This window comes from Schistocerca americana, chromosome 8 (assembly GCF_021461395.2).
Source record: "Schistocerca americana isolate TAMUIC-IGC-003095 chromosome 8, iqSchAmer2.1, whole genome shotgun sequence".
NCBI classification, from domain to species: Eukaryota; Metazoa; Arthropoda; class Insecta; order Orthoptera; family Acrididae; genus Schistocerca; species Schistocerca americana.
This window is the reverse complement of record NC_060126.1, coordinates 345,619,053-345,639,993: the sequence shown is the minus strand read 5'-3', so window position 1 is coordinate 345,639,993 and position 20,941 is coordinate 345,619,053. Positions and strand designations below refer to the sequence as shown.

Below are 20,941 nucleotides of genomic sequence, written 5' to 3'. Positions count from 1 at the left end.
ACAATTTCGCACCATATTTCCTAAAAATAACCCCTTGTTCTCTATACTACTAGGGGTCAGCATTGTTGAATAACAGCCATGTTAAAAACTGTAAAAAATAAACCACCTGTTATACCCGAGACCAAACAAATACCGAAAAATATCGGTTATTCAGAACTAAAATGTCTATACCGATTTCAGCAGGTCGGTTTTTCCCATTGCACAGGTGCCGTTCGCGGTCAAATACGACAGCCCAAGTTGCAGGCTCGGGTATCATCGGCGTGTATGTCCAAGCATGCATTTCTCCGGTGTTTGGATATTTTCGTCCCACCCACGTGGGGACCCCGTAGCGCCGGCAGCGGCAGCGGCCGCGGCGGCGCGCGCAGTCATTGGCCCCTGGCGCGGCCGGGCGCCGGCCAGAGCGGCCGCGGCCGCGGCGGGCCCCGGGCCCTGGGCGCTGGACGCTGACGCCAGTCACGGCCGGCTGGACGCGCGAGGCGTGCGCTGGGTGCCCCGCAGCAGCCACGGCCCGCATTAATCACGCCGCCAATCTGGCCCAGCTGTTAATGAGCCCACACCGCCCGCGGCCCGATCGCTATCTGCCGTCCAGCACAATAACGAGCCGCGCCGCGCTCAGCCTCTGTCCGAGTACTGTGGGTCCGCGCCTCACTGACGCCACCAGAGCAAACATCTTCTGCACTAGCAGCCCGCCTATCGAAATAATCTAGATGCCCGAGTAACGAAGCCTGCGCTCGTATAAACTGCACGTGCTGCCAGCTTAGTCTAATGGACTTCAGGTTCGGCCTGCACAATTCATTTACTAGTAGTCTAACACCTGATTACAATAGTGGCATTAGTAGCATTCGCAGCGTTACAAAATGAAGAAAGAATTTAAACTCTCGTAGGTACAAGTGGGAGCCGAAGCATTAACTCAATTGCAGATGGAAGGAGGCTGCTGTAGCCTGTTTCAGGAATGATTCGTCTTACCTGCAATGATTTAAGGAAACTGTGGAGAATCCAGACAGTGATTTCCACCTCGCTTCCTCCATGTCTTTACCACTGTGCCATCTCAGCCTAGTTTAAAATTAACACTGACACTAACAGCACTAGTAGTAGTAGTAGTAGTAATAGTAATAGTAGTAGTTGTTGTTATTGTTGCAGCTGTAAATATATGGCAGTGCAACTTAGTAGATATTCTAATACGTTAATGCGGAACCGATTTACGCTAGAAAAAATTAGTTCCAATTTTGGCCACCAGGTGCAAGTCTGTCGCTTTGCAGCATCTCGTTGACGTCTCCGGTGCTGATACTGAACAGACTGTGTGAGTGGCAGTCAATAATATCAGCGTAGTGACTTTCTCACTTGTTTGACCTTTTCTACCCACATCCCCTTCCTAATCCATTACATATGGAAACATTATTATACGTCTTTCTTGAATTCACAGCAACAAATTTGCACCTGGTGGCCAACATTGGAACTAATTGTTTTCAGCGAACATCGGTTCCACATTAGAATATCTATAAAGTTCCGCTGTCTCACTGCAAACAAGCCCGTTGCCTAGCTCGATGTGCGATCCTGCACAGCTGAGCGAAAAATAAGCGCTAGTCACGCAGATCTTTTGAGATCCTCCATGTCGTTTATACGGCCCTTCTTAACCCATAATTCCATATGTGTAGGACAGACACTGCATCCCGAGCGAAGTGAACAGCAATATCATCGAATGATGACAATCTTCTACGGATGAGTGAACTGTGTCCTCCTGGGCACTAGTCACTTGGATCCGTTTGAGATCCTCCATGTCGTTGGGTACGGCCTTTCCGAACATATCGATTCCGTATGTTCAGGACAGACAGCGAGCAGAAATAGCGTGGACTGATGGCGATTGTATACGGCTGAGCGAACAATACGTCTGTCCTCTTGGGTGCTGGTCACGTGGATCCGTTTGAGATCCTCTGTATCGTTGAGTACGGTCGTTCTGAACCCCTTCGATTCCATATTTGCAGAAGTCGGATTCTGAACGACACAGGCAGCAGTATCGCGGTATGATAAACTAGTGTGTCGACAGACTACGATCGCTGTCGAATTCCTACACGTTCTGGCAGACGTTTCTCCTTCTTAGACAAGCCAAAGCAGCATGTTCTCACAAACAAACAAACAACACTGAAATGTGATTTCAGAATGAAAGGCCCACGACTTATTCTTTTCTTATGTACAGAATGCAGGTGGTGTTACATACAATTTCATCGGTTGCTGTTTCAGTGGACATCGGCGTATATCTGACAACGAATGCTCGACAACTTTCGAAATATTAATCTTCTTTGCGTCGCCGCCCACTATTCCTCCCCCCGTTTGGTCTCGCGTGTCTGTCTTCCGAGCAGACGGCGGTTGCCTCCCTAACGCGCTTGTTGCCCTTCGCTAGCAGGGCCGAGGCGCTGTTAATAAGCAACGGACCGCGGCTCTTTTTCTGCGGTCCCCCTCCCGCCGGTACGCCACGGCGAACCGTTTGACTAATTACACGCGCGCCAGGCTGAGTGAAAATGGAACTCTTAATTACACGCGTTGTGGGCGGAACCCTTCTTTCTTTTGTGTTCCTTTCGTGACGCCTTACCTCTACAAGACGCGTTGTCTGCGCCGCCACGCCTTAAGGTACGGTGTATTTGGTCTCCGCAAAGGTTGTTCGAACTCGCTGCTTCGAGGTCGCTTGAAACCAAGTCTCAGGCGTCATACTGGCCGCTAGCTTCTGTCTCAGGATGTTCAGCCCCTGTTTCATTGACGATTTTTCTGACGTTTCGCCAGCGTGAGTGGCTGGTATTGACAAAGGTTCACCTTCCATTGCTCTGACTAATTTAAGGACGTACAATGGCGTGCGGCTGGCATTCGGATGAAATCGGAAATCGGTCGCGTGACGTCCCTCGCTCGCTACTATTGAGACGCCATATTGGATTCACTGTATTTCGTTGTTTCCATATTACAAGCTGCGCGTTATCAAGATATACTGTTTCAGGAGAAGATGCGTTGAAGATTTATCACAAACATTCTGGGTACGATTTGTTACAAGTAAATGTTAATGACAAACATCTTTAGAAGATCATGAGATGACTTCAACGGTACCGCACAAATGCTCAATGAAGTGTCGTCAGTTGGTGATCAAATGACTTTACTATAATGCGTTTCAGGCTTACCTGTCATCTAATATTCAATTATATCACGTTGTTCAGCTGACGTATGAAACGAGTTTACTGTTACCAGCCACGGATTACTTACATCCACAACGCGTTTCACAGGGTTAAATCTCCATGACCAGAAGGATTATGTGTTAATACGGCACGTGTGTTTAGTATTAGGGATGTGGGGTCACATGTGGCACTGTCTACTGGATAAACAACACAGTTTCATAACGTGATTTTGGGTTTTTTTCACTAAAAAATATACGTAAATGTAAATATGAAATCATTGAAATAGAAATTACTTCATTGATCCCAGGCTCCTTCATCTGTCGTAATACATCACATATAAACTGTCACATTTTGTAAATGTGTCTGGAACTGATCTGAATTGAAAGTACATGCTGAGTACAAAACTGTCAGAGGCAGGCGAAAATTAACCCGTATCAAGACAAATGCTAAGGACAATTAATTAGGGAACAAATAGCTCGGAAAGGTCAAAAAAAATTGGTGTTAAACCTTTTCTTATCCGCAACGGTTGCAGATCAATTACAAGATGACCGTCGCGCGTAGTGCCCGCGTGGTTAGAGGAGCCATATCACGGACTGCGCGGCCTCCCCCCCCCCCCCCCCCCCCCCCCCCCCCCCCCGCCGCCGGAGGTTTGAGTCCTCTCTCTGGAATGGGTGTGTGTGTTGTTCTCAGCGTAAGTTAGGTTAAGTAGTGTGTAAGTCTAGAGACCTATGACCTCAGCAATTTGGTCCCTTAGGAACTCACACACATGTTACAAGATGACCAGTTTTGATCTATACGATCGTCTTCTCATGTGTAGTCATTACCCTTAGCGGCTCGTTAAAGTAGGACTTTGAATATTAATAGGCTCAATCTGAATAGGTGTTACAACTTGTTTAATTTTCTGGGGACATTATGAAATAACTGAAGTAGTGCACCTACAAGATAAATGAAGGAGACGACGTTGACTGTGCTCTACGGCATAGTTGAAAAGAAAATTAAAACGTTGTGTTTGATGAAGAGAATAATTGGCAAACAACAGCTGAAACCGAGTTGCCGAGTTACTTTAGGAGTTACCTTAGGAGCTGTCGTAAAATGCTTGCAGATGGTCTTCATAATATAACACAAAACTTAATTTACTAAGGCTATTGTCAGGGATCGTAATGAGAAACAATTCTGCGATTAAATGCTACATTTATGATCGTAACAAATTTTAAAACGTTTTTCTTCACGTCAATACTGTAAACCTGCAATTACAATACCATTGTCATTCAGATTTTACTGTCGCAACAAATTTCGGCGCTAAAACCCGCTGCACAGTGATTATAATATATTTTATACGTTTGGTACCGGAGGGGCGCAGCAACCAGCGAACAGAGGCAGCTTGTTTATGCCTCGTTTCTCCCCAAAAATCCCGCAATTAAATTACGAAATTAAATTGCTGTGCTAAACTTCCATTGAAATATCACAACGAAACATTTATTATAGCTTCACTGCTTTCAGTTCATTTAGATTTCTTCGTGAAAGCTCCCACTAAATTAACAAATGCTGTAGAAGTCGTCACCGTCACAGAGAGAGTAATTAGGACATGGACTTAACATTAGAAATTTATCGTAGTTGCACTATATGCCTCAAGGTGTAAACATAGCTGTAGACAGCAACCAGTCATCTGTGTTCGATTACGTTTATTTCGCCAAACTATCACCGAGTAATCATTGCCCAACTCTTGACGGTTATCAATCAGTATAGATGCTTCAAGGCCGGCCTGTGTGGCCGTACGGTTCTAGGGGCTTCAGTCTGGAACCACGTGACCGCTACGGTCGCAGGATCGAATCCTGCCTCGGGCATGGATGTGTGTGATGCCCTTAGGTTAGTTAGGTTTAAGTAGTTCTAAGTTCTAGGGGACTGATGACCACAGAAGTCCCATAGTGCTCAGAGCCATTTGAACCATTTTGATGCTTCAAGTCCATAGCGTGCACATTCTGTGTACTGTACTAAAAGTGTGCCGCATCCAAATGAAACGTACACATTAGCCGCGCGGTGTGAGGCGTCTAGGCGTCTTGTCACGGTCCGAGCGACTCCCCCCGACGGAGGTTCGAGTCCTACCTCGGGCATGGGTGTGTGTTTTCGTCCTTAGCGTAAGTTAGTTTGAGTTACATTAAATAGTGTGTAAGCTTAGGAACCGATGACCTCAGCAGTTTGGTCCCATAAGACCTTACCACAAATTTCAAATAGGTGATGTTTCTCGGCCGGCCGAAGTGGCCGTGCGGTTAAAGGCGCTGCAGTCTGGAACCGCAAGACCGCTACGGTCGCAGGTTCGAATCCTGCCTCGGGCATGGATGTTTGTGATGTCCTTAGGTTAGTTAGGTTTAACTAGTTCTAAGTTCTAGGGGACTAATGACCTCAGCAGTTGAGTCCCATAGTGCTCAGAGCCATTTGAACCATTTTTTTTTGATGTTTCTCGGCTTCGTGTGTCCTGTCGTGAGAACAACAATCAACCGCGTCGTGACGGTTTCGAAAAAATAATGTGGACTTGTATGATCGTAATTGCATGTTCTAAGTGAAAGAAACACATATCATTTTGACTAGCTGAATATCACGAGCGTATGTACTTTCTCGTTCTTATATCGTACCCGGATTTTATGGAGCATCCGCGTCGCGATTCGGACACGCTCACGCTCGTATTATAAGCTGTTGAGTTTTTAGTACCTTTGGAAGAACTGTGCTAATCGTCGACTGATAAAACATCCGTTGAACAGTGATTATTTTGTGTTCTATGCTCCGTGTTATTGCATTGGATGCCATCATTTAGACAGTAACCTTATACGTCACAACGGACACGTACTTGAAGTACAAATACTGAACAGGTCTATTGTGGAATAGTGTTAATTGTGAACGGTGCAGCCCCACCCTGTGCGAGTGTTTAACGGAATACAGTGAATTCTGCCAGATCAACTTGGTATTGCTGGTGTGGGTGGCTCCTTTCCGTGCTAGACAATTGTTATTACAGGACACATCGTAGCAGACAGTGCAGAGAGCAGCAGATCAACCGCCGCGGGAAGGACCAGGTACGTAGATTAAGGCACACGGTCGTTAAATATCCAACCTCGTTCCTGTTTCTAGGGAGTGTTGCACAGTCTCGAGAGCTAAAGGCTAGCAATTATTGGTACTGCCAAAAGACCCCCCTCTCCTCCAGGGCGAGTTACAAACAAGCTTCAGTTCGCTTCGTAGGACCTTTAACCAATATAAACATGCTAAAGTACTGGTAGAAACTTCATTTGTGGATACAGAATTATCTTCTACAAGTTTGCAGCTTCCTTAATTCATCCTCTCTGGCGTCCTCTATGATTCATTTCTGAATACAATTTGCTGCCGTGTCTTTCAGTAGACCATTTTCTTACACACGTAATTGCTGTACCGCAGATTAGGACATTTGGCTTTATCATCATAACGAATAAAAATATAAGGAAGTTCCCACTCCAGTTTAAATAGTCTTTCAGAAATCTTTACTTTTTTTCGTTCCAGGTTGTTCCATTATTCTAGAAACTGTCTTGCGCTTATCTGTTTCAGTGATGAATAAGCCGTCTATCAATGCACTCTGCAGCGTATCGCGGTGGCTTCACCATGCTTAAGGCTATAAGCCGAGTTGCACCGAAAAATCGCGCGCGCGCAAAGACAGGTGCAGAGTGCTCCGACATAATATATTGTAAGTACGATGGTTACTGATTCGTTGAAACTGACTAAAGAAAACTGCATGAGATTGCTGTCAACAGCACAGTTATACTAAAATACGCCGCATGAAGGGTTTACTAATTTCTGTTGTATAAACACGTGGGTTTGGAAAGTATGGAACAATATAGAATTAACTTAACGTCAAAAAGTGCTCGTTACTGATATATATATTATGTAACTAAGGCATTTTCTTTTCAAGACTACTGGACAGAATTCCTCCGTTAATGTAACGATCTCAGCCACGAAAGAAAGAAGTTTCATTGCCGTCCCATAGTGAACATTTTATAAATAAATTGTGGAGTAGTTGTTAAATTTTCAACAGTTTCCGTAACATCTTGGAAAGAAATGAACGCGTGCTTTTGTAGATAGGAAATGGTAATAAAGACAGGCTGTAGCAGGAGCCGTTACTAGCTCAAATGCATTTGCGACGCGAATTACCGCACTAAAATTTACCATCGAAAATATTCGTCAATACGAGAGCTGAGTCATTATTCGTTCGGCTGCTGTAACTGTCGGTAAGTGGCATGCGTCATCTCTAGAGTTTATGGCACAACGTAATAAATGTGACTGATGGAAACAAGGCAATATCTTTGGAAGTGAAGAGCCCCAGGGTCCTTTCACAAACACTTCTTGTTAAACAAGTGACAGTAAAAGAGATGCAATGCGCCCCATCGCGGCACGCACATTCTCATTCAAAACGAGTGAGATAACAATCACGGTGCACAAAGGTGCTCTAACGGCCACGCCCGGGTAGCCATTGTTCCGTCGGCCCCGCACAGAAGCCCAGACTTTTATCTTTCTCACCATTCAGCGCTGCGCAGTAGTGCCGTTTTGCTAGTTGCACGTTTTAGTTCCGTTCCATGAGCTTTATCACGGACGCATATTCCACAGGCGAATAACGAACTCTTCGTTTAAGAAAATCGGGAGAAATCAGTCGTGTTTAATGTTAATATTGTATTGTTATATTTTAACCGGGAGCCTAGAAACGACGGAGAGGCTCCGTCCCCGCCGCAGCCGCACGTAGTCCACAACCCCACGACGACTACCGCAGTCCACTTCACCCCTCCGCCACCCCACAGGGTTATTGTGCGGTTCGGCACCCCGGTGGACCCTCTCAGGGAACGTCTCACACCAGACAAGTGTAACCCCTATGTTTTTGCGTGGTAGAGTAATGGTGGTGTACGCGTACGTGGAGAACTTGTTTGCGCAGCAATCGCCGACATAGTGTAGCTGAGACCGAGTAAGGGGAACCAGCCCGCATTCGCCGAGGCAGATGGAAAACCGCCTAAAAACCATCCAGACTGGCCGGCTCACAGGACCTCGACACAAGTCCACCGGACAGATTCGTGCCGGGGACCAGGCGCTCCTTCCAAATCCGGAAAGCCGTGCGTTAGACCGCACGGCTAACCGGGCGGGCTGTTTAGTTTTTACTAACTATCCCATACACTACAATTTCTCTACTAGTTTCACTCTCTCAAGACGATACGTCAGTGTGACTTTCGTTTCAGTAAAGACGATATGAATGTAAGACAACACGACATGCAGTCCCTAAGTGGAGAAAGTCTCCGACCCGGCCGGGAATTAATCCTAGACACCTTCAGTTAGCAATCTGCCGCGCTGACCCCGCAGCTACCGAAGCGGACAGTTTTCGCTCTTCCTCATGTCGGCAAGCAACACTTCATTCTATGGATTTCAGTATTCATAGTCTTGTTGTTGTTGTTGTTGATGATGATGATGATGGTGATGATGATGTTGTGATCTTCAGTCCCAAACTATCACTCAACCACGATTCACTGCACTTCACCGTTATCGTAAACACGCGCTGACCCACGATAAGCCATTGTCAGCACCTCACAGAGCGTGAACGACGTCGTGTAATCGGGATACGAGAAGTTGAATCTTTCTTTCGTGATACATCAGAAAGACTTGATATGTTTGCGGTCACTGTACAGGATTGCTGGTAGTGTGTTTACGAGAGAGAATATATGGTCGGAATAAAACCGGACTCCGGATTGCCACGTGGCACTACCGAGACGGAAGACCATCGTGTTCGGCGTAAGGCTCTGAAGCGTACTGCATCTGCAGCAGCAATTTTAGCAGCAATTGGCACCACAGAGACACAAAGAATTATTACAAATCAGTTACTTCAAGGACAGCTCCGAGCCAGACGTCCTGTCGCGTGCATTCCACCGTCGCTAAACCACCGTCATTTCCGACTTCAGTGCTGTCATGCGAGAGCTCATTGGAGGGCAGGGTGGAGGTCCGTTGTGTTTTCTGATGAACGCTGGTTCTGTCTCGCGTCGATATGTTGCCTTGGCTTGTTCGATCACCAGATCTGTCTGCAATCGAGCACACATGGGCCTTCATCGAACGACAACTCTAGCGTTATCCGTAACCAGCATTAACCGTCCGTGTATTGACCCACCAAGTGCAACAAAATGGTTCTGAGCACTATGGGACTTAACATCTGAGGGCATCAGTCCCCTAGAACTGAGAACTACTTAAACCTAACTAACCTAAGGACATCACGCACATCCATGCCCGAGGCAGGATTCGAACCTGCGACCGTAGCAGCAGCGCGGCTCCTGACTGGAGCGCCTAGAACCGCTCGACCACATTGGCCGGCCCCCAGTGCAACACGCATGGAACTCCATCCCACAAGCTGACATCCGGCACCCGTACATCACAATTCACGCACATTTGCGTGGTTGCATTCAACATTCTGCGGTTACACCGGTCATTCATGTAGCAGCACTTCACATTTGCTGTGGCTTATCTCTCCCTAACAGAAACCTATGATCTTGCAATATTAACCATTTAAACATGTTACCTAGAAAAATGAACAGCCCGAAATTTCATCACTCTACATTAATTATTTTTTGGTATTGCGATTATTTTTTTCCGTCAGTATATTTCAGTTTGAGTTTGTATACAGATCTGTGAGCAGATGCCGACACGCCAGTCTGTAGTATTAACTGGCGCAAATACTTTCTGTTTCTACTTTCTGTTTCTAACTTGTCTAATTCTGTTAAAACTAATAAGCTAAATCCGAGGAATGGACCGGAGTGTATTCGGAAATCACTTCCCTCACCCTAGTATTGGTCATCGTGGAACGCCGGACACGGCGCTTGTGTCGTAGATTGAAACCGCCTATACTCGATTCGTGTACTTGCTTTGTAACCACAGACGAGGGCGCTGTACTCCGGAGTAACATTTCCACTACCACCGAACCGCGGCTAAGCTGTTTCTGCTCGGCTTGCAGCACGCCTCGTCTGCCAGCGCCTGTTGGCATCGCCTGCGACGACGGTGCTAAAGGGCGTGGGCAAACGGGAGCAGAAGAGCGTGGGTGTGTGTTGGGTGGGGGGGGGGCGGGGGCAGGGAGAGGGGGAGGCAGTGGGAGAGAGCCGGCGGTTTATATTTAAACAGGTCGCGCCGCAGCCAGCGATCGCTCCCGAAAGGAATCTAATGGATTCCATTGTCAGGGTAAACATTTTAACAAACAAAAAAAATATACCGGCTTATTTTTATCTGGCGGCGGCAGATGCGGCTGGTGCTCACTCCACCCTTCGCGCGGATCGGATCCTCCGGTCCCCCTGGAAGGAGGCGCGGAAAGGCGCGAGAGAAACGGGCCGAACCCGTTGCTGCCGTAGGGGACGGCTCCACTCAGGGCGAGAGTGTAAAGGAATGAAATCGGTAATTCTGTTTTATGTGTCGTACAATAAAAAAGAGGGAGGAAAAGGAAAGCGCTTTCCCCTTGCTACTTTGGAGGTGAGCTGAAAGAATCCGTGAGCGTAAGAAAGCGATAGCGAAGACGAACTACCGCGCATGTAATGTTCTCAGAGGTGTAGTAAATTGTGAAAATACACACACACACACACACACACACACACAGGCGCGGGCGGGCGGCGCGCGCGCGCGCGCCTACTTAATGTCTATGATGCATAACGGTGTAGGAGTCCAAAAGTTGCAATAAATTCAGTGTGGCGCGGGAAAAACCTGCTCCGAGTACTAGGCTGCTCACTGTCAAATGGTTCAAATGACTTAACTTCTGAGTCCCCTAGAACTTAGAACTACTTAAACCTAACTAACCTAAGGACATCACACACATCCATGCCCGAGGCAGGATTCGAAACTGCGACCGTAGCGGTCGCGCATTTCCAGACCGTAGCGCCTAGAACCGCTCAGCCACCCCGGTCGGCTGCTCACTGTCGCCCGCCAATTGTCATCTATTGTTCCGAAGCTGTTGCAACTACGTTTTGTATTGTCAGTACTAAAGCCGTTATGACTTCGTTAGACTGTGTAAGGTATACATCTGAACGAGAAAGAATCGCAGCAGTGGAAGAGTACGTGTCTACCGGTTTATTTAAGGAAACGTAAAAATTTTTGCAAAGAAGTTTCCTGGCGTTTCCATACTAGCAAAAAGCAGTACACAGGATTTGGTGACGAAATGAATTGGTACAGGGTCAGTTGCAAACGCAAAAGAGAATCGAGCCGCGTCCTTTCGTACACCTGCTGTGATCGCAGATATTCGGTCACGAATGATCCAGAGTCCGAAGAAGTCGAGACGTAAATTGTCGCAGCAAGTGAACGTTTTGCTAAGGAATGAACAAACATGTGCCTAAGAACGGAAGGAGGAACTGAGGCATAACGCGTGAATTACTGTCTGTGGCTATGACAAACAATTGAATGTGAAATGGTGGATCCGCTGCTGATTTTATGAGTGATGAAGCCTGGTTCGATCAAACAGGGCGTGTGAACTCTCGGAACACAAGATACTTGCCAGCAAACAATCCCTATACGATTAATGATGAATCTCTCCAAAATCGGAGTGCGGTATCGCCGCGCGGCAGGTAGGATTGTGGGTCCCATATTTTTTTAAACAACAGTAAACATTGCTGTGTATAAGATTATCCTTGAGGAATTTTAGGCACAGCTGAAGCCCGATGAACGTATGTGTGCTGTCTTCCAATAGGATGGGGCGACTTGCCACACTTCACGGGAGTGTATCTCACGAATTCACGAAAGGTTCACGGGATAAAGAACTGTTAGCAAAAGGTTATGGCCGCAGTTTCGCAGGTCCTAGCCACATGTGACTATTCTGTGGGGCAGTATAAATGGAAAAAATGTACGTAACTGACCCAATAACGTCAGAAGACTTGAAGGACAATATTCGTAATGAAATTTTGAGAACTGATACTGCATAGTTGCGAAAAAAGTATATTATCCTACTAGGGCGCGCGCTAAAGTGCACTGAAGCACAGGGAGGTCATTTATAGCTCTTAACGTAGTATAAAAGACAAGATCTATTTAGTAAATCTTGACCTTTGTATTAGCTTGTTTTACTCCTTTATTACCTGATTATTACATGTTTACTATATTATTTTTTGTTGTAACTGCTCGTGCCCGTCAAAAATTAGCGCTTAACTGGTGAGCCGGTGTTTCGTGCACCACATTTCAGAGAAAAAGACATCGATGCATTTTATTTGCGTGCCCACAGTCTCGTCTAGCTGAACTGACACTTTATTCGCGAATCAGGAATTATTTAATGTTGGTACAAACGAGTAGCTAATACACAGATAGGAAGTATTTCAAGTAAATAGAAATGAGTACAATCGTATCAGCAGAAGAGAAACTGCAACACTGAAATGGTGTGCTAAAATTAGGTTGGATTCGGTGGGACAAAGAAACGTCAGAACAAAGAACTAACCTCTCGACCGTATGAAACTGGTATAGAAAATTCGATACCGGCATCACACCTGCATCGCAGATGTCTGTCCGGAAGAGGTCTTACAGAAAATGGGAACCTCCTGTCCAACATTACCTGGGGAATTTTGAAAATTTCATCAATTACATCTGTATAGACCGCAGTTGGTGCACGCAATTAACACACATTATAGAGCGAAACGCACAAAGTTTACTTATAAAATTTCTCCCATGTTTATTTAAGGACGAATATTTCGGAAAGAAGATGTTATTTTATGATACATTACCTTTTCACGAATAGGGAACACCCTACAAATATGAAATCAGCCTATATGGCTCAAGTGACTTGCAACGGACGAAAATTTAATGTGTGTCGCAACATAATTGAACAATATTTCAGTCTCGTGGTCATCAACTCAATATTTCCGGCAAGAATGTGGCCCATCACGTTGGTTCTCTTGAAATGTAATGTTTTCTGAGCATCACCAGCCATTTCAAAGACCAGTAGGCCCTAAGGCTATTGTATAATATCCTGGCTCCCCAAGCCCCTTGACATTACAACCTTGATTTTTTTGTATCTTACACATAATTTATGATTTTGTATGCGACGAACAAGAGCGTCACGCCCAACTTCAAATGTTTGGAGCCGTAGAGAAGATTAATGAGCAGTTGCACCTTAAAAGTATTTCTAGTAAAATTCTCTTTGCTTGTTTATACGCCATGTTCATCTCAAGAACGGAAGGCTGTGTTACGTTTTTCATATCCGGATTGAACAATTCGCCCTATGTATTGTACTACTCATGACAGAAGCTTACATATCCTTGAAACATATGACGCAAGAAGTGACAATGCTAACAGTAACATGACGTCTGTCACTAACGATTGAGCCGGCCGCGGTGGACGTGCGGTTCTAGGCACTTCAGTCCGGAACCGTAGGACTGCTACGGTCGCAGGTTCGAATCCTGCCTCGGGCATGGATGTGTGTGATGTCCTTAGGTTGGTTAGGTTTAAGTAGTTCTAAGTTCTAGGGGACTGATGACCTAAGATGCTAAGTCCCATAGTGCTCAGAGCCATCTGAACCATTTTTGAACTAACGATTGATATTGCAATGGCTCACGAGTTATGCAGGGAGCTCTAAACGTTACGCTGGCGATTACCCGACAGTCCTAAACTTAGTACTTAACGATAAGGATAAATATTTAGAATCACAATCAACAGTATCGACGGTGTATAACATTTTGTCACACTGCCTGAGAAACTGTGAGAAAGGCAGATGGGACTCTCACTTAACCCAGGAGGAAAAAAATCCATTTTATGGACATGAAAGATAACTGCGTACCGTCTTTCGACGGAGTTCCAGTAATGTTGTTATGGTAGACACTTGCGTGTTAAGAAACTAAAGCAGTTTACAAACAGGCAACAGGCGCCTCGCACTCATTTGTCATTCAAGATATCGTATTGTCTGAAATGTAATTGATTCAAAAAACCTTTACAAACTGGAATGACACATAGAGCATAGAACGAGGATCAGTAATCACACAGGACCTGGGGATTGGTAAGGCCATCAGGGGCCACTAAATGACGCTGCAGTTATTTAGTCACATGATGAAAATGGACGCCCACTACACGAGATGTTCAAAGCTTGGTCCAGATGTATCGATACTCGCCTGACGTCGACTCCGAATAGAACGACGCACCCTCTCAAACATACCTGGTGTCTCTCGAAGACATCCAGCTGCCGCAACAATTTTGCCAACAAGGTTCTCCGGCGATGTAACAGGTGTTCCATACACAAGACCTTTCAGATACCCCCACAAGAAAAAAAAAATTGATTTAGGACAGTTAGGATGATCGTGGTAGCCATGCGACTGGCCCACTGAGACCAATCCAGCGGCCGGGAAAAGTTGCCTGCAGATGTGCACTCATTCGTCTGCAGAAATGCGTAGGAGGCTCCATCGTGCTGAAACGAATGCGGTGACTAACAGGCATGGGAACATCATTCAGTACGTCCTGCAGAACCTCTCGCAGGAATACGAGATACGTGCCACGATCAAGTCGGTCCGGGACAAAGTACGACCCAATTAAACAGTCTCCGACGATGCCAACCCGCACGTTAAGGGTAAATTTGCATTGTGGGGCACGTGTAGCTTGTTGGTTCACATCTGTCCACGTATGCAGGTTGTGAGCGGTCATCGCGCCCTCGAGTGAGAACGCAGCTCATCAAACGGATGCAGTCCTTCGTGGAGTACAACACTCCAGACGTAGGGTTGGGGGGGGGGGGGGGTGTTAGTGGCGCAGGATACACCGCGCGTACTTGTTTACGGCGCGCGCTGTATCCTTTCGAGAATGCTTTCTTCCTCCACAACTGTCCGTGTTGTTCGTCGGCGACCAGCATCCGGCTTGTACAGATGGAACGTGCCCGTTTCGGACAATCCGCGACGCAAGGTGGTGAATAACATATGGTACGGCACCTTTCTATCAGGATATTTCACGCGATGCAATAGCACGTCTTCCCGTCCATTGCACACGACCGCGCCATAAATCAAATGGATCTTAGGCATTTCGCGGTACGTATAGCTTTCCCTGTTACTCCCAACGCTTCCACGGTGTGAATGGCGACAGTCTCCGTGCGCTCCACCCCTGTTTCTAAAGCAATCGCTATGATTACTGATCCTTGTTGTAGCCACGATGTGCTACGTCAGTTTGTAAACTTGTTTTTAATCACCTAGCATATCTACCTGCACTGTTCCTCTTGCTCACCTAACATTGTATAATTGTCGATCCAAATACAACTGAAAGAAAATCACCCCTCGGTCACTATTTTTAACAAATTAACCTGGTTTCGACACTACTAGGAATGTCTTCCTCAGAATTTAAAACAAAGAATGGTCTATATTCTATAACATGGTCACAGATTTACGACTAAAAGTGTATGGTAGAGTGTAAGTACAGAAAGAGTGGCAATACTTACGTCATTTATAAAATAATAAATATACCAAAGGGGCATTAGTCACAAAGATATTTAAGATAAAGAAAACTGTGATGGCGAGCCACTAAGGGCTGCTCGTTACTTGCGTGGTGCAGGTTGCGAAACGGACTGAGTCACAACCTGCACCACGCAAGTAACGAGCAGCCGTTAGTGGCTCGCCATCACAGTTTTCTTTATCTTAAATATCTTTGTGCCTAATGCCCTTTTGGCATATTTATTATTTTATAAATGACATATAAGTACTGCCACTCTGCTGTACTTACACTCTATCATACATTTTTAGTCATAATTCTGTGACCATGTTATAGAATATAGACCATTCTTTGTTTTAAATTCTGAGGAAGACACTCCTAGCAGTGTCGAAACCAGGTTAATTTGTTAAAAATAGTGACGGAGGGCTGATTTTCTTTCAATCGTAACTATTCACGGTCTCAGAACGTGCAGCCATGTCGATCTAAATGTTTAAGATAGCCATCTAATACTGATCAAATACTAATACTTGTATCGCCATTTCTGATTCAAATAAACTGGTCAGTTTCGAGACGTGTCATACCACAAGAAATAAATTTTAAAGGTAACACGAAAAGCATTTTGGACTCCTGAGAATTGATGGTTCTCCATGCACTTCTAGAAGTGTATCATAATTCTACAATGAATAAAAACTGTTTACTTCAGATACCCTCCAACCCTCCCCACACCCCAGCACCCCTTGCAGACGTCTAGGAATACACAAAGTAGACTGAATAAAAAACGTATCCAACTGCTGTCCCAGTGAAATTACAGATCATTTGTCACACGATTTTAATTATGAGCCGAGCTATTGCGTTGAGAGATATCTTCCGGAACATCCTGTACTACTCGTGTAAGCAGTATAACGAACGACAGCCATACGAACGTGTTCGCTGTCCCGAGTCACTCTTCTCCGGCGACGATATACAACGCCGGTCTCTGCTAGCACGTGTACTAGCGGTGTCCATAAAACTTTAACACTGCCGCTACCCAACCTCTGCTCGGGGCCTCTAAATAAATTACATTAAGGTGACGGTAAGTGAGCGTTTATGCGAAAGCAGTCGTGCGCGCTTTACGCTCCTGTGGGTGTTGGCGATATACATTAGCCTGAGATATGCATCTCTGAAGGTGATGCGAGTTCGTTCTGGTTGGACGTTTTGTCCTCTGGGTCGAATGATGGACCGTAACGTCGACTAGAACGTGGCAGCGCTGACCGTGGTGCTATTGCATTAAACACACCTGCTTACTACAGTCACTGGATGCATATTTTTAAGAGAAAACTGAATTGGTGTCGGCAATAAGTTTGTAACACTGTGAAAAATTGCTCATTTACTAGTCTGCAAAAATTCACATATATTTTCACTTATCTGTAAAAAGTCACACGTATTTCCCAGTGAAATTAACACGACGTGATGCCTCACGTATGAAGTCCAACCGCGCTGAATAGACATTACCTGTGAGTTTAATAACAGTTTTGACACCGGAAAAGACACCACAAACTGTAGTACCCTGCCCATAATCCAGTTGAAAGCACTGAGTTTCTATGAGGGTTCCATTTATTCATAATCACTCAGGAGGGATGTACTACGGGTGGCACACATAAGATGCTGAGAGTTTGGCGTAATGTGTACCAAGTGTCGCAACAGGCTTACTTATCTATTACGCTCAACGTTATAGAGATATTCTGTAAATTACAAATCACTGGATGCTTTGTTCGCAGTTCTACAGGCTGGGGAAAATAAAAGTGGCCCGGAAAACAGAGTTCCAGGGTACAAAGGAACACAACAGAGAAAAGGAAATACAGTACTACGCTGACTATAGCAGGTGCTGAAAGTGACCAAAATTCATCTCTCGGCTCTTTTGGGTCCTGGTCAGCAAGTTGCTGAAGGCGGACCAAAGCTGGACAGTTAGAATTGCTGCAGTCTCATCCGAAATGTTCTGCTGCAGTTCTTGAAGATCATGACGGTTGTTGCGATACACCTTAGACTTGAGGCTCCCCACACAAAGTAAGCACACACTGACAAATCAGACGACCTGGGTTGCCAGCTAGGGCCGCGACCTGACTGAACTCTGCTAACAATTCTGTCAGACGTGAAGATTACGTAAATGTGCTCCAAGGTTCGGCCGGCTGTATGGACAGTTGCACCATCTTGTTGGTGGAAGTAACTGGTCCTCCGTTAATGCTGCTACAAATTCACGCCTAATCGTACCCACTCGTTCAGGCCACTTTTATTTGCCCCGCCCTGTTTATTGACCCCTTCATCATTTTTGTTTAATCTTGCGAGACCTGAGGTAGTACCTTTTAAGAGATGACTGAACGAACCTGTGGGAGAACTGGGGACGATTGGGTGAAGACTGGGTGCGTGAAACCAACTACGGGAAAGGTCTGGATGGTGTTGCCCCACCGGATTTTCTTCGAAAGATAACTGGTGAGGCGGATAAGAAGATTGCAGGAAAAATGAAGTGTCTCCTCTGTATGACCAAAACCAGCAACGAAAACGCTGAAATATATCATCATCCTATTACCACGCCAAATATTCATATGCCGTAGAATAATAATCCAAACAGTGAAACCTGAATATTTTCAAAACAAGATGAACCCGAACTTTTTCTAGAGACTGAGAAGGGGGTGTTATAACATGCTCTGGTTCAAAGTACTTGTACATGAGAAAGAGAGAGCGTAGACAAATCGAATGAAAAACTCATTAAGTGGAAGTACTGAAAAGAACAATAGCAGTATGACTGAATATTAGCAGACTTTGAAGCAGTTTCTATTTTATGTTGCTCTGTGCCGAACAGGGAGGAATGTTTGCTCTGTTTACTCAAGGATACAGAGAGGTTTTTGGAATCTGCCCCTTATGGGTTAATATTATTTAGAATGCATAAGTTTCTAAATATACTCGTACATGTATACAGCACAAACAACTGCACGGCGCCTATAACTTCGACTCTCTGTAGCGTCATTGGATGACGTTTCCGGACAAGGGTTCCTATTCTATATTTGATTCTCAATACACCCTCTACATCACCTCGAAGTTTGTCGTGACATTTCCGGGATAAACCTCTATTTACCAGTTTTGTTTCTTTCAGTATTATGGTGATCTATTTGCCAGGTGCATTCTCTTAAACATGTCTTAATTTTTAATTTTATTCTATAATGTCAACCTACAGCAACATCTTCAAAATCCCACCTCCATTGACAGTAAGTTCCCTTTAATTCTCAGTTATTTCTCATTTTCAACTCCATACTTTCTAAAATATTTTTAAATATTCTAATATTCGTTTCTGATCTAATACAGGTGCTCCATTCTCTATTTCATTGTTTGCTCGCTTCTCTACCTTGGCCAATGCGGTCCTTGATTTCGCTTTTATTATATCCATCTTTGGTAATCATAACTCCCAAAAATTTATGGGAGCCCACAGATCTTGATATCCTCAAATCTAACGTCATGTCTTTACTCACTACTTCAGTAGCCAAATACTCTGTTTTCTCTAAATTATTCGTTAAACCACAACTCTCATATTCACTGTGCGACTTTCTAGTGTAGTTCATGTCATCCTTGTTATCCGCAAAAATGACCTGGTCATTAGGAAGATGCGAAGTGGAGAGCTTGTCATCATTAAGACACACCCATACTATGAGCGGAACGTTCTCACAATCTTACGGCAGAATTAAATTGGGTTTCAAATAACGTAGGTGCTGTCGCACACCCTTGTCGTGAGAGTTTGGTCGCTGTAATCTCTCCAGATACTTTTGTGTCTACTTTAATTCTACAAGTGGTGCCACTACATATAGATTTAACGGCCTGGCTATATAGGAGAGGTGTTCAATAAGTTGTGCAACACAGTTTTGTTCTCGGCCAATTTTGGTTGAAAAATTGCGAAATTTGCTCTGGGTCGTAGAATATTCCTGCTTCCATCCGTTTAGTTTCATTAAGTTCAGATAGGTGTCGGCGCTATACGTAGCCTTCAAAATGGCACCTCTAACGGACTTGCGTTCCAGCTAGAGAGCTGTCACTGAGTTTGTTTTGGCGGAAAACCGGAGCATCGCAGGTATTCATAGGCGCTTGCAAAATGTCTATTGAGACAGGGCAGTGAACAAAAGAACGATAAGTCGTTGGGCGAAGCGACTGTACCATCGCAAAAAGGTCGCGCAAACCTGTTCGATCTTCCTCAGCGTCGGTACGTGCGGGCACTCTCATTCGACGTGATCGAAGAATCACAACCGAACACCTCGTTGCTCAACTGGACGTCTCTGTTGGTAATACTGACACACTCTTACCACTTATATGGCTGCTTGGTTCCTCGCCGCCTAACAGAAGACCTTAATGAGTATCCAATGACCGTCTGTGCGGAATTACTTACACGTTTCGAAGGTGATAGCGACCACATTGTGTCGAACATCGTGACATGGATTCATCATTTCGAACTGGAAACAAAACGGCAATCTATGAAGTGGCGCCACACCACCTTTTCACCGTAGAAAAAATTCAAAGCCACATCCTAAATCTACACCTACGTGATTACTATGCTATTCACAATAAAGTGCCTGGCAGAAGGTTCAATGAACCACCTTCATGCTCTCTCTCTACCATGGCGACGGTCTTCTGGGGATCTGAAGACGTCTGTTTGAAGTCCGCTCTCACGGTGTACTGTGATACTATAAAAAAATGATGATTAATTGAAACCCTCAGCTGCCGACAGGTGTTGTTCATATACCTCGATGAGGACAGCTGAAAATCTGTGCCCCGACTGGGACTCGAACCCGGCATCTCCTACTTACATGGCAGATTCTCTATCCATCTGAGCCACCGAGCACACAGATGAATCGCGCGACTGCAGGGCCTTACCCCTCCTGCACGCTTCCCGTGAGACCCACATTCCCGACTGTCCATAATCTACATATGTACCTAATAGATACCTAATAGATAGTCGCGCTATTCATCTGTGTCCTCGGTGGCTCAGATGGATAGAGCGTCTGCCATGTAAGCAGGAGATCCCGGGTTCGAGGCCCCGGTCGGGGCACACATTTTCAGCCGTCCCCATCGAGGTATATCAACACCTGTCGGCAGCTGATGGTTTCAATTAATTGTCATTTATTCTAGAGAAGCTGCACGGTCATCAGTGGTATCTGTTCTTTCGAGAATAGTTACTATCTTCATATATATATATATATATATATATATATATATATATATAAAGAAATTACTTCAGCGTGTTCTTTGCCGCAAAAATTCAAATGAACTTCTCCTTCTCCATGACAAGGAAAGGCGTCACCCAAGTCTGCGCGCCCTAGAGCAGCTCACAAACTTCATTGGACTACCGCTCCTCATTGACCATACAGCCCGGATCTTGC

General features: G+C 45.2%; 1 protein-coding gene across 1 annotated transcript in view; it reads right to left on the bottom strand.

The window, feature by feature from the left end:
• Nucleotides 1-19,036, bottom strand: part of LOC124545844 (roundabout homolog 2-like) — a 44,516-nt gene extending 25,480 nt beyond the window's left edge. Inside the window, exon 1 of the mRNA XM_047124802.1 lies at nucleotides 18,925-19,036. Coding sequence (XP_046980758.1) covers nucleotides 18,925-19,036 — 112 coding nt within the window. The remainder of the gene's footprint in view (nucleotides 1-18,924) is intronic.
• Nucleotides 19,037-20,941: the final 1,905 nt, after the last annotated feature.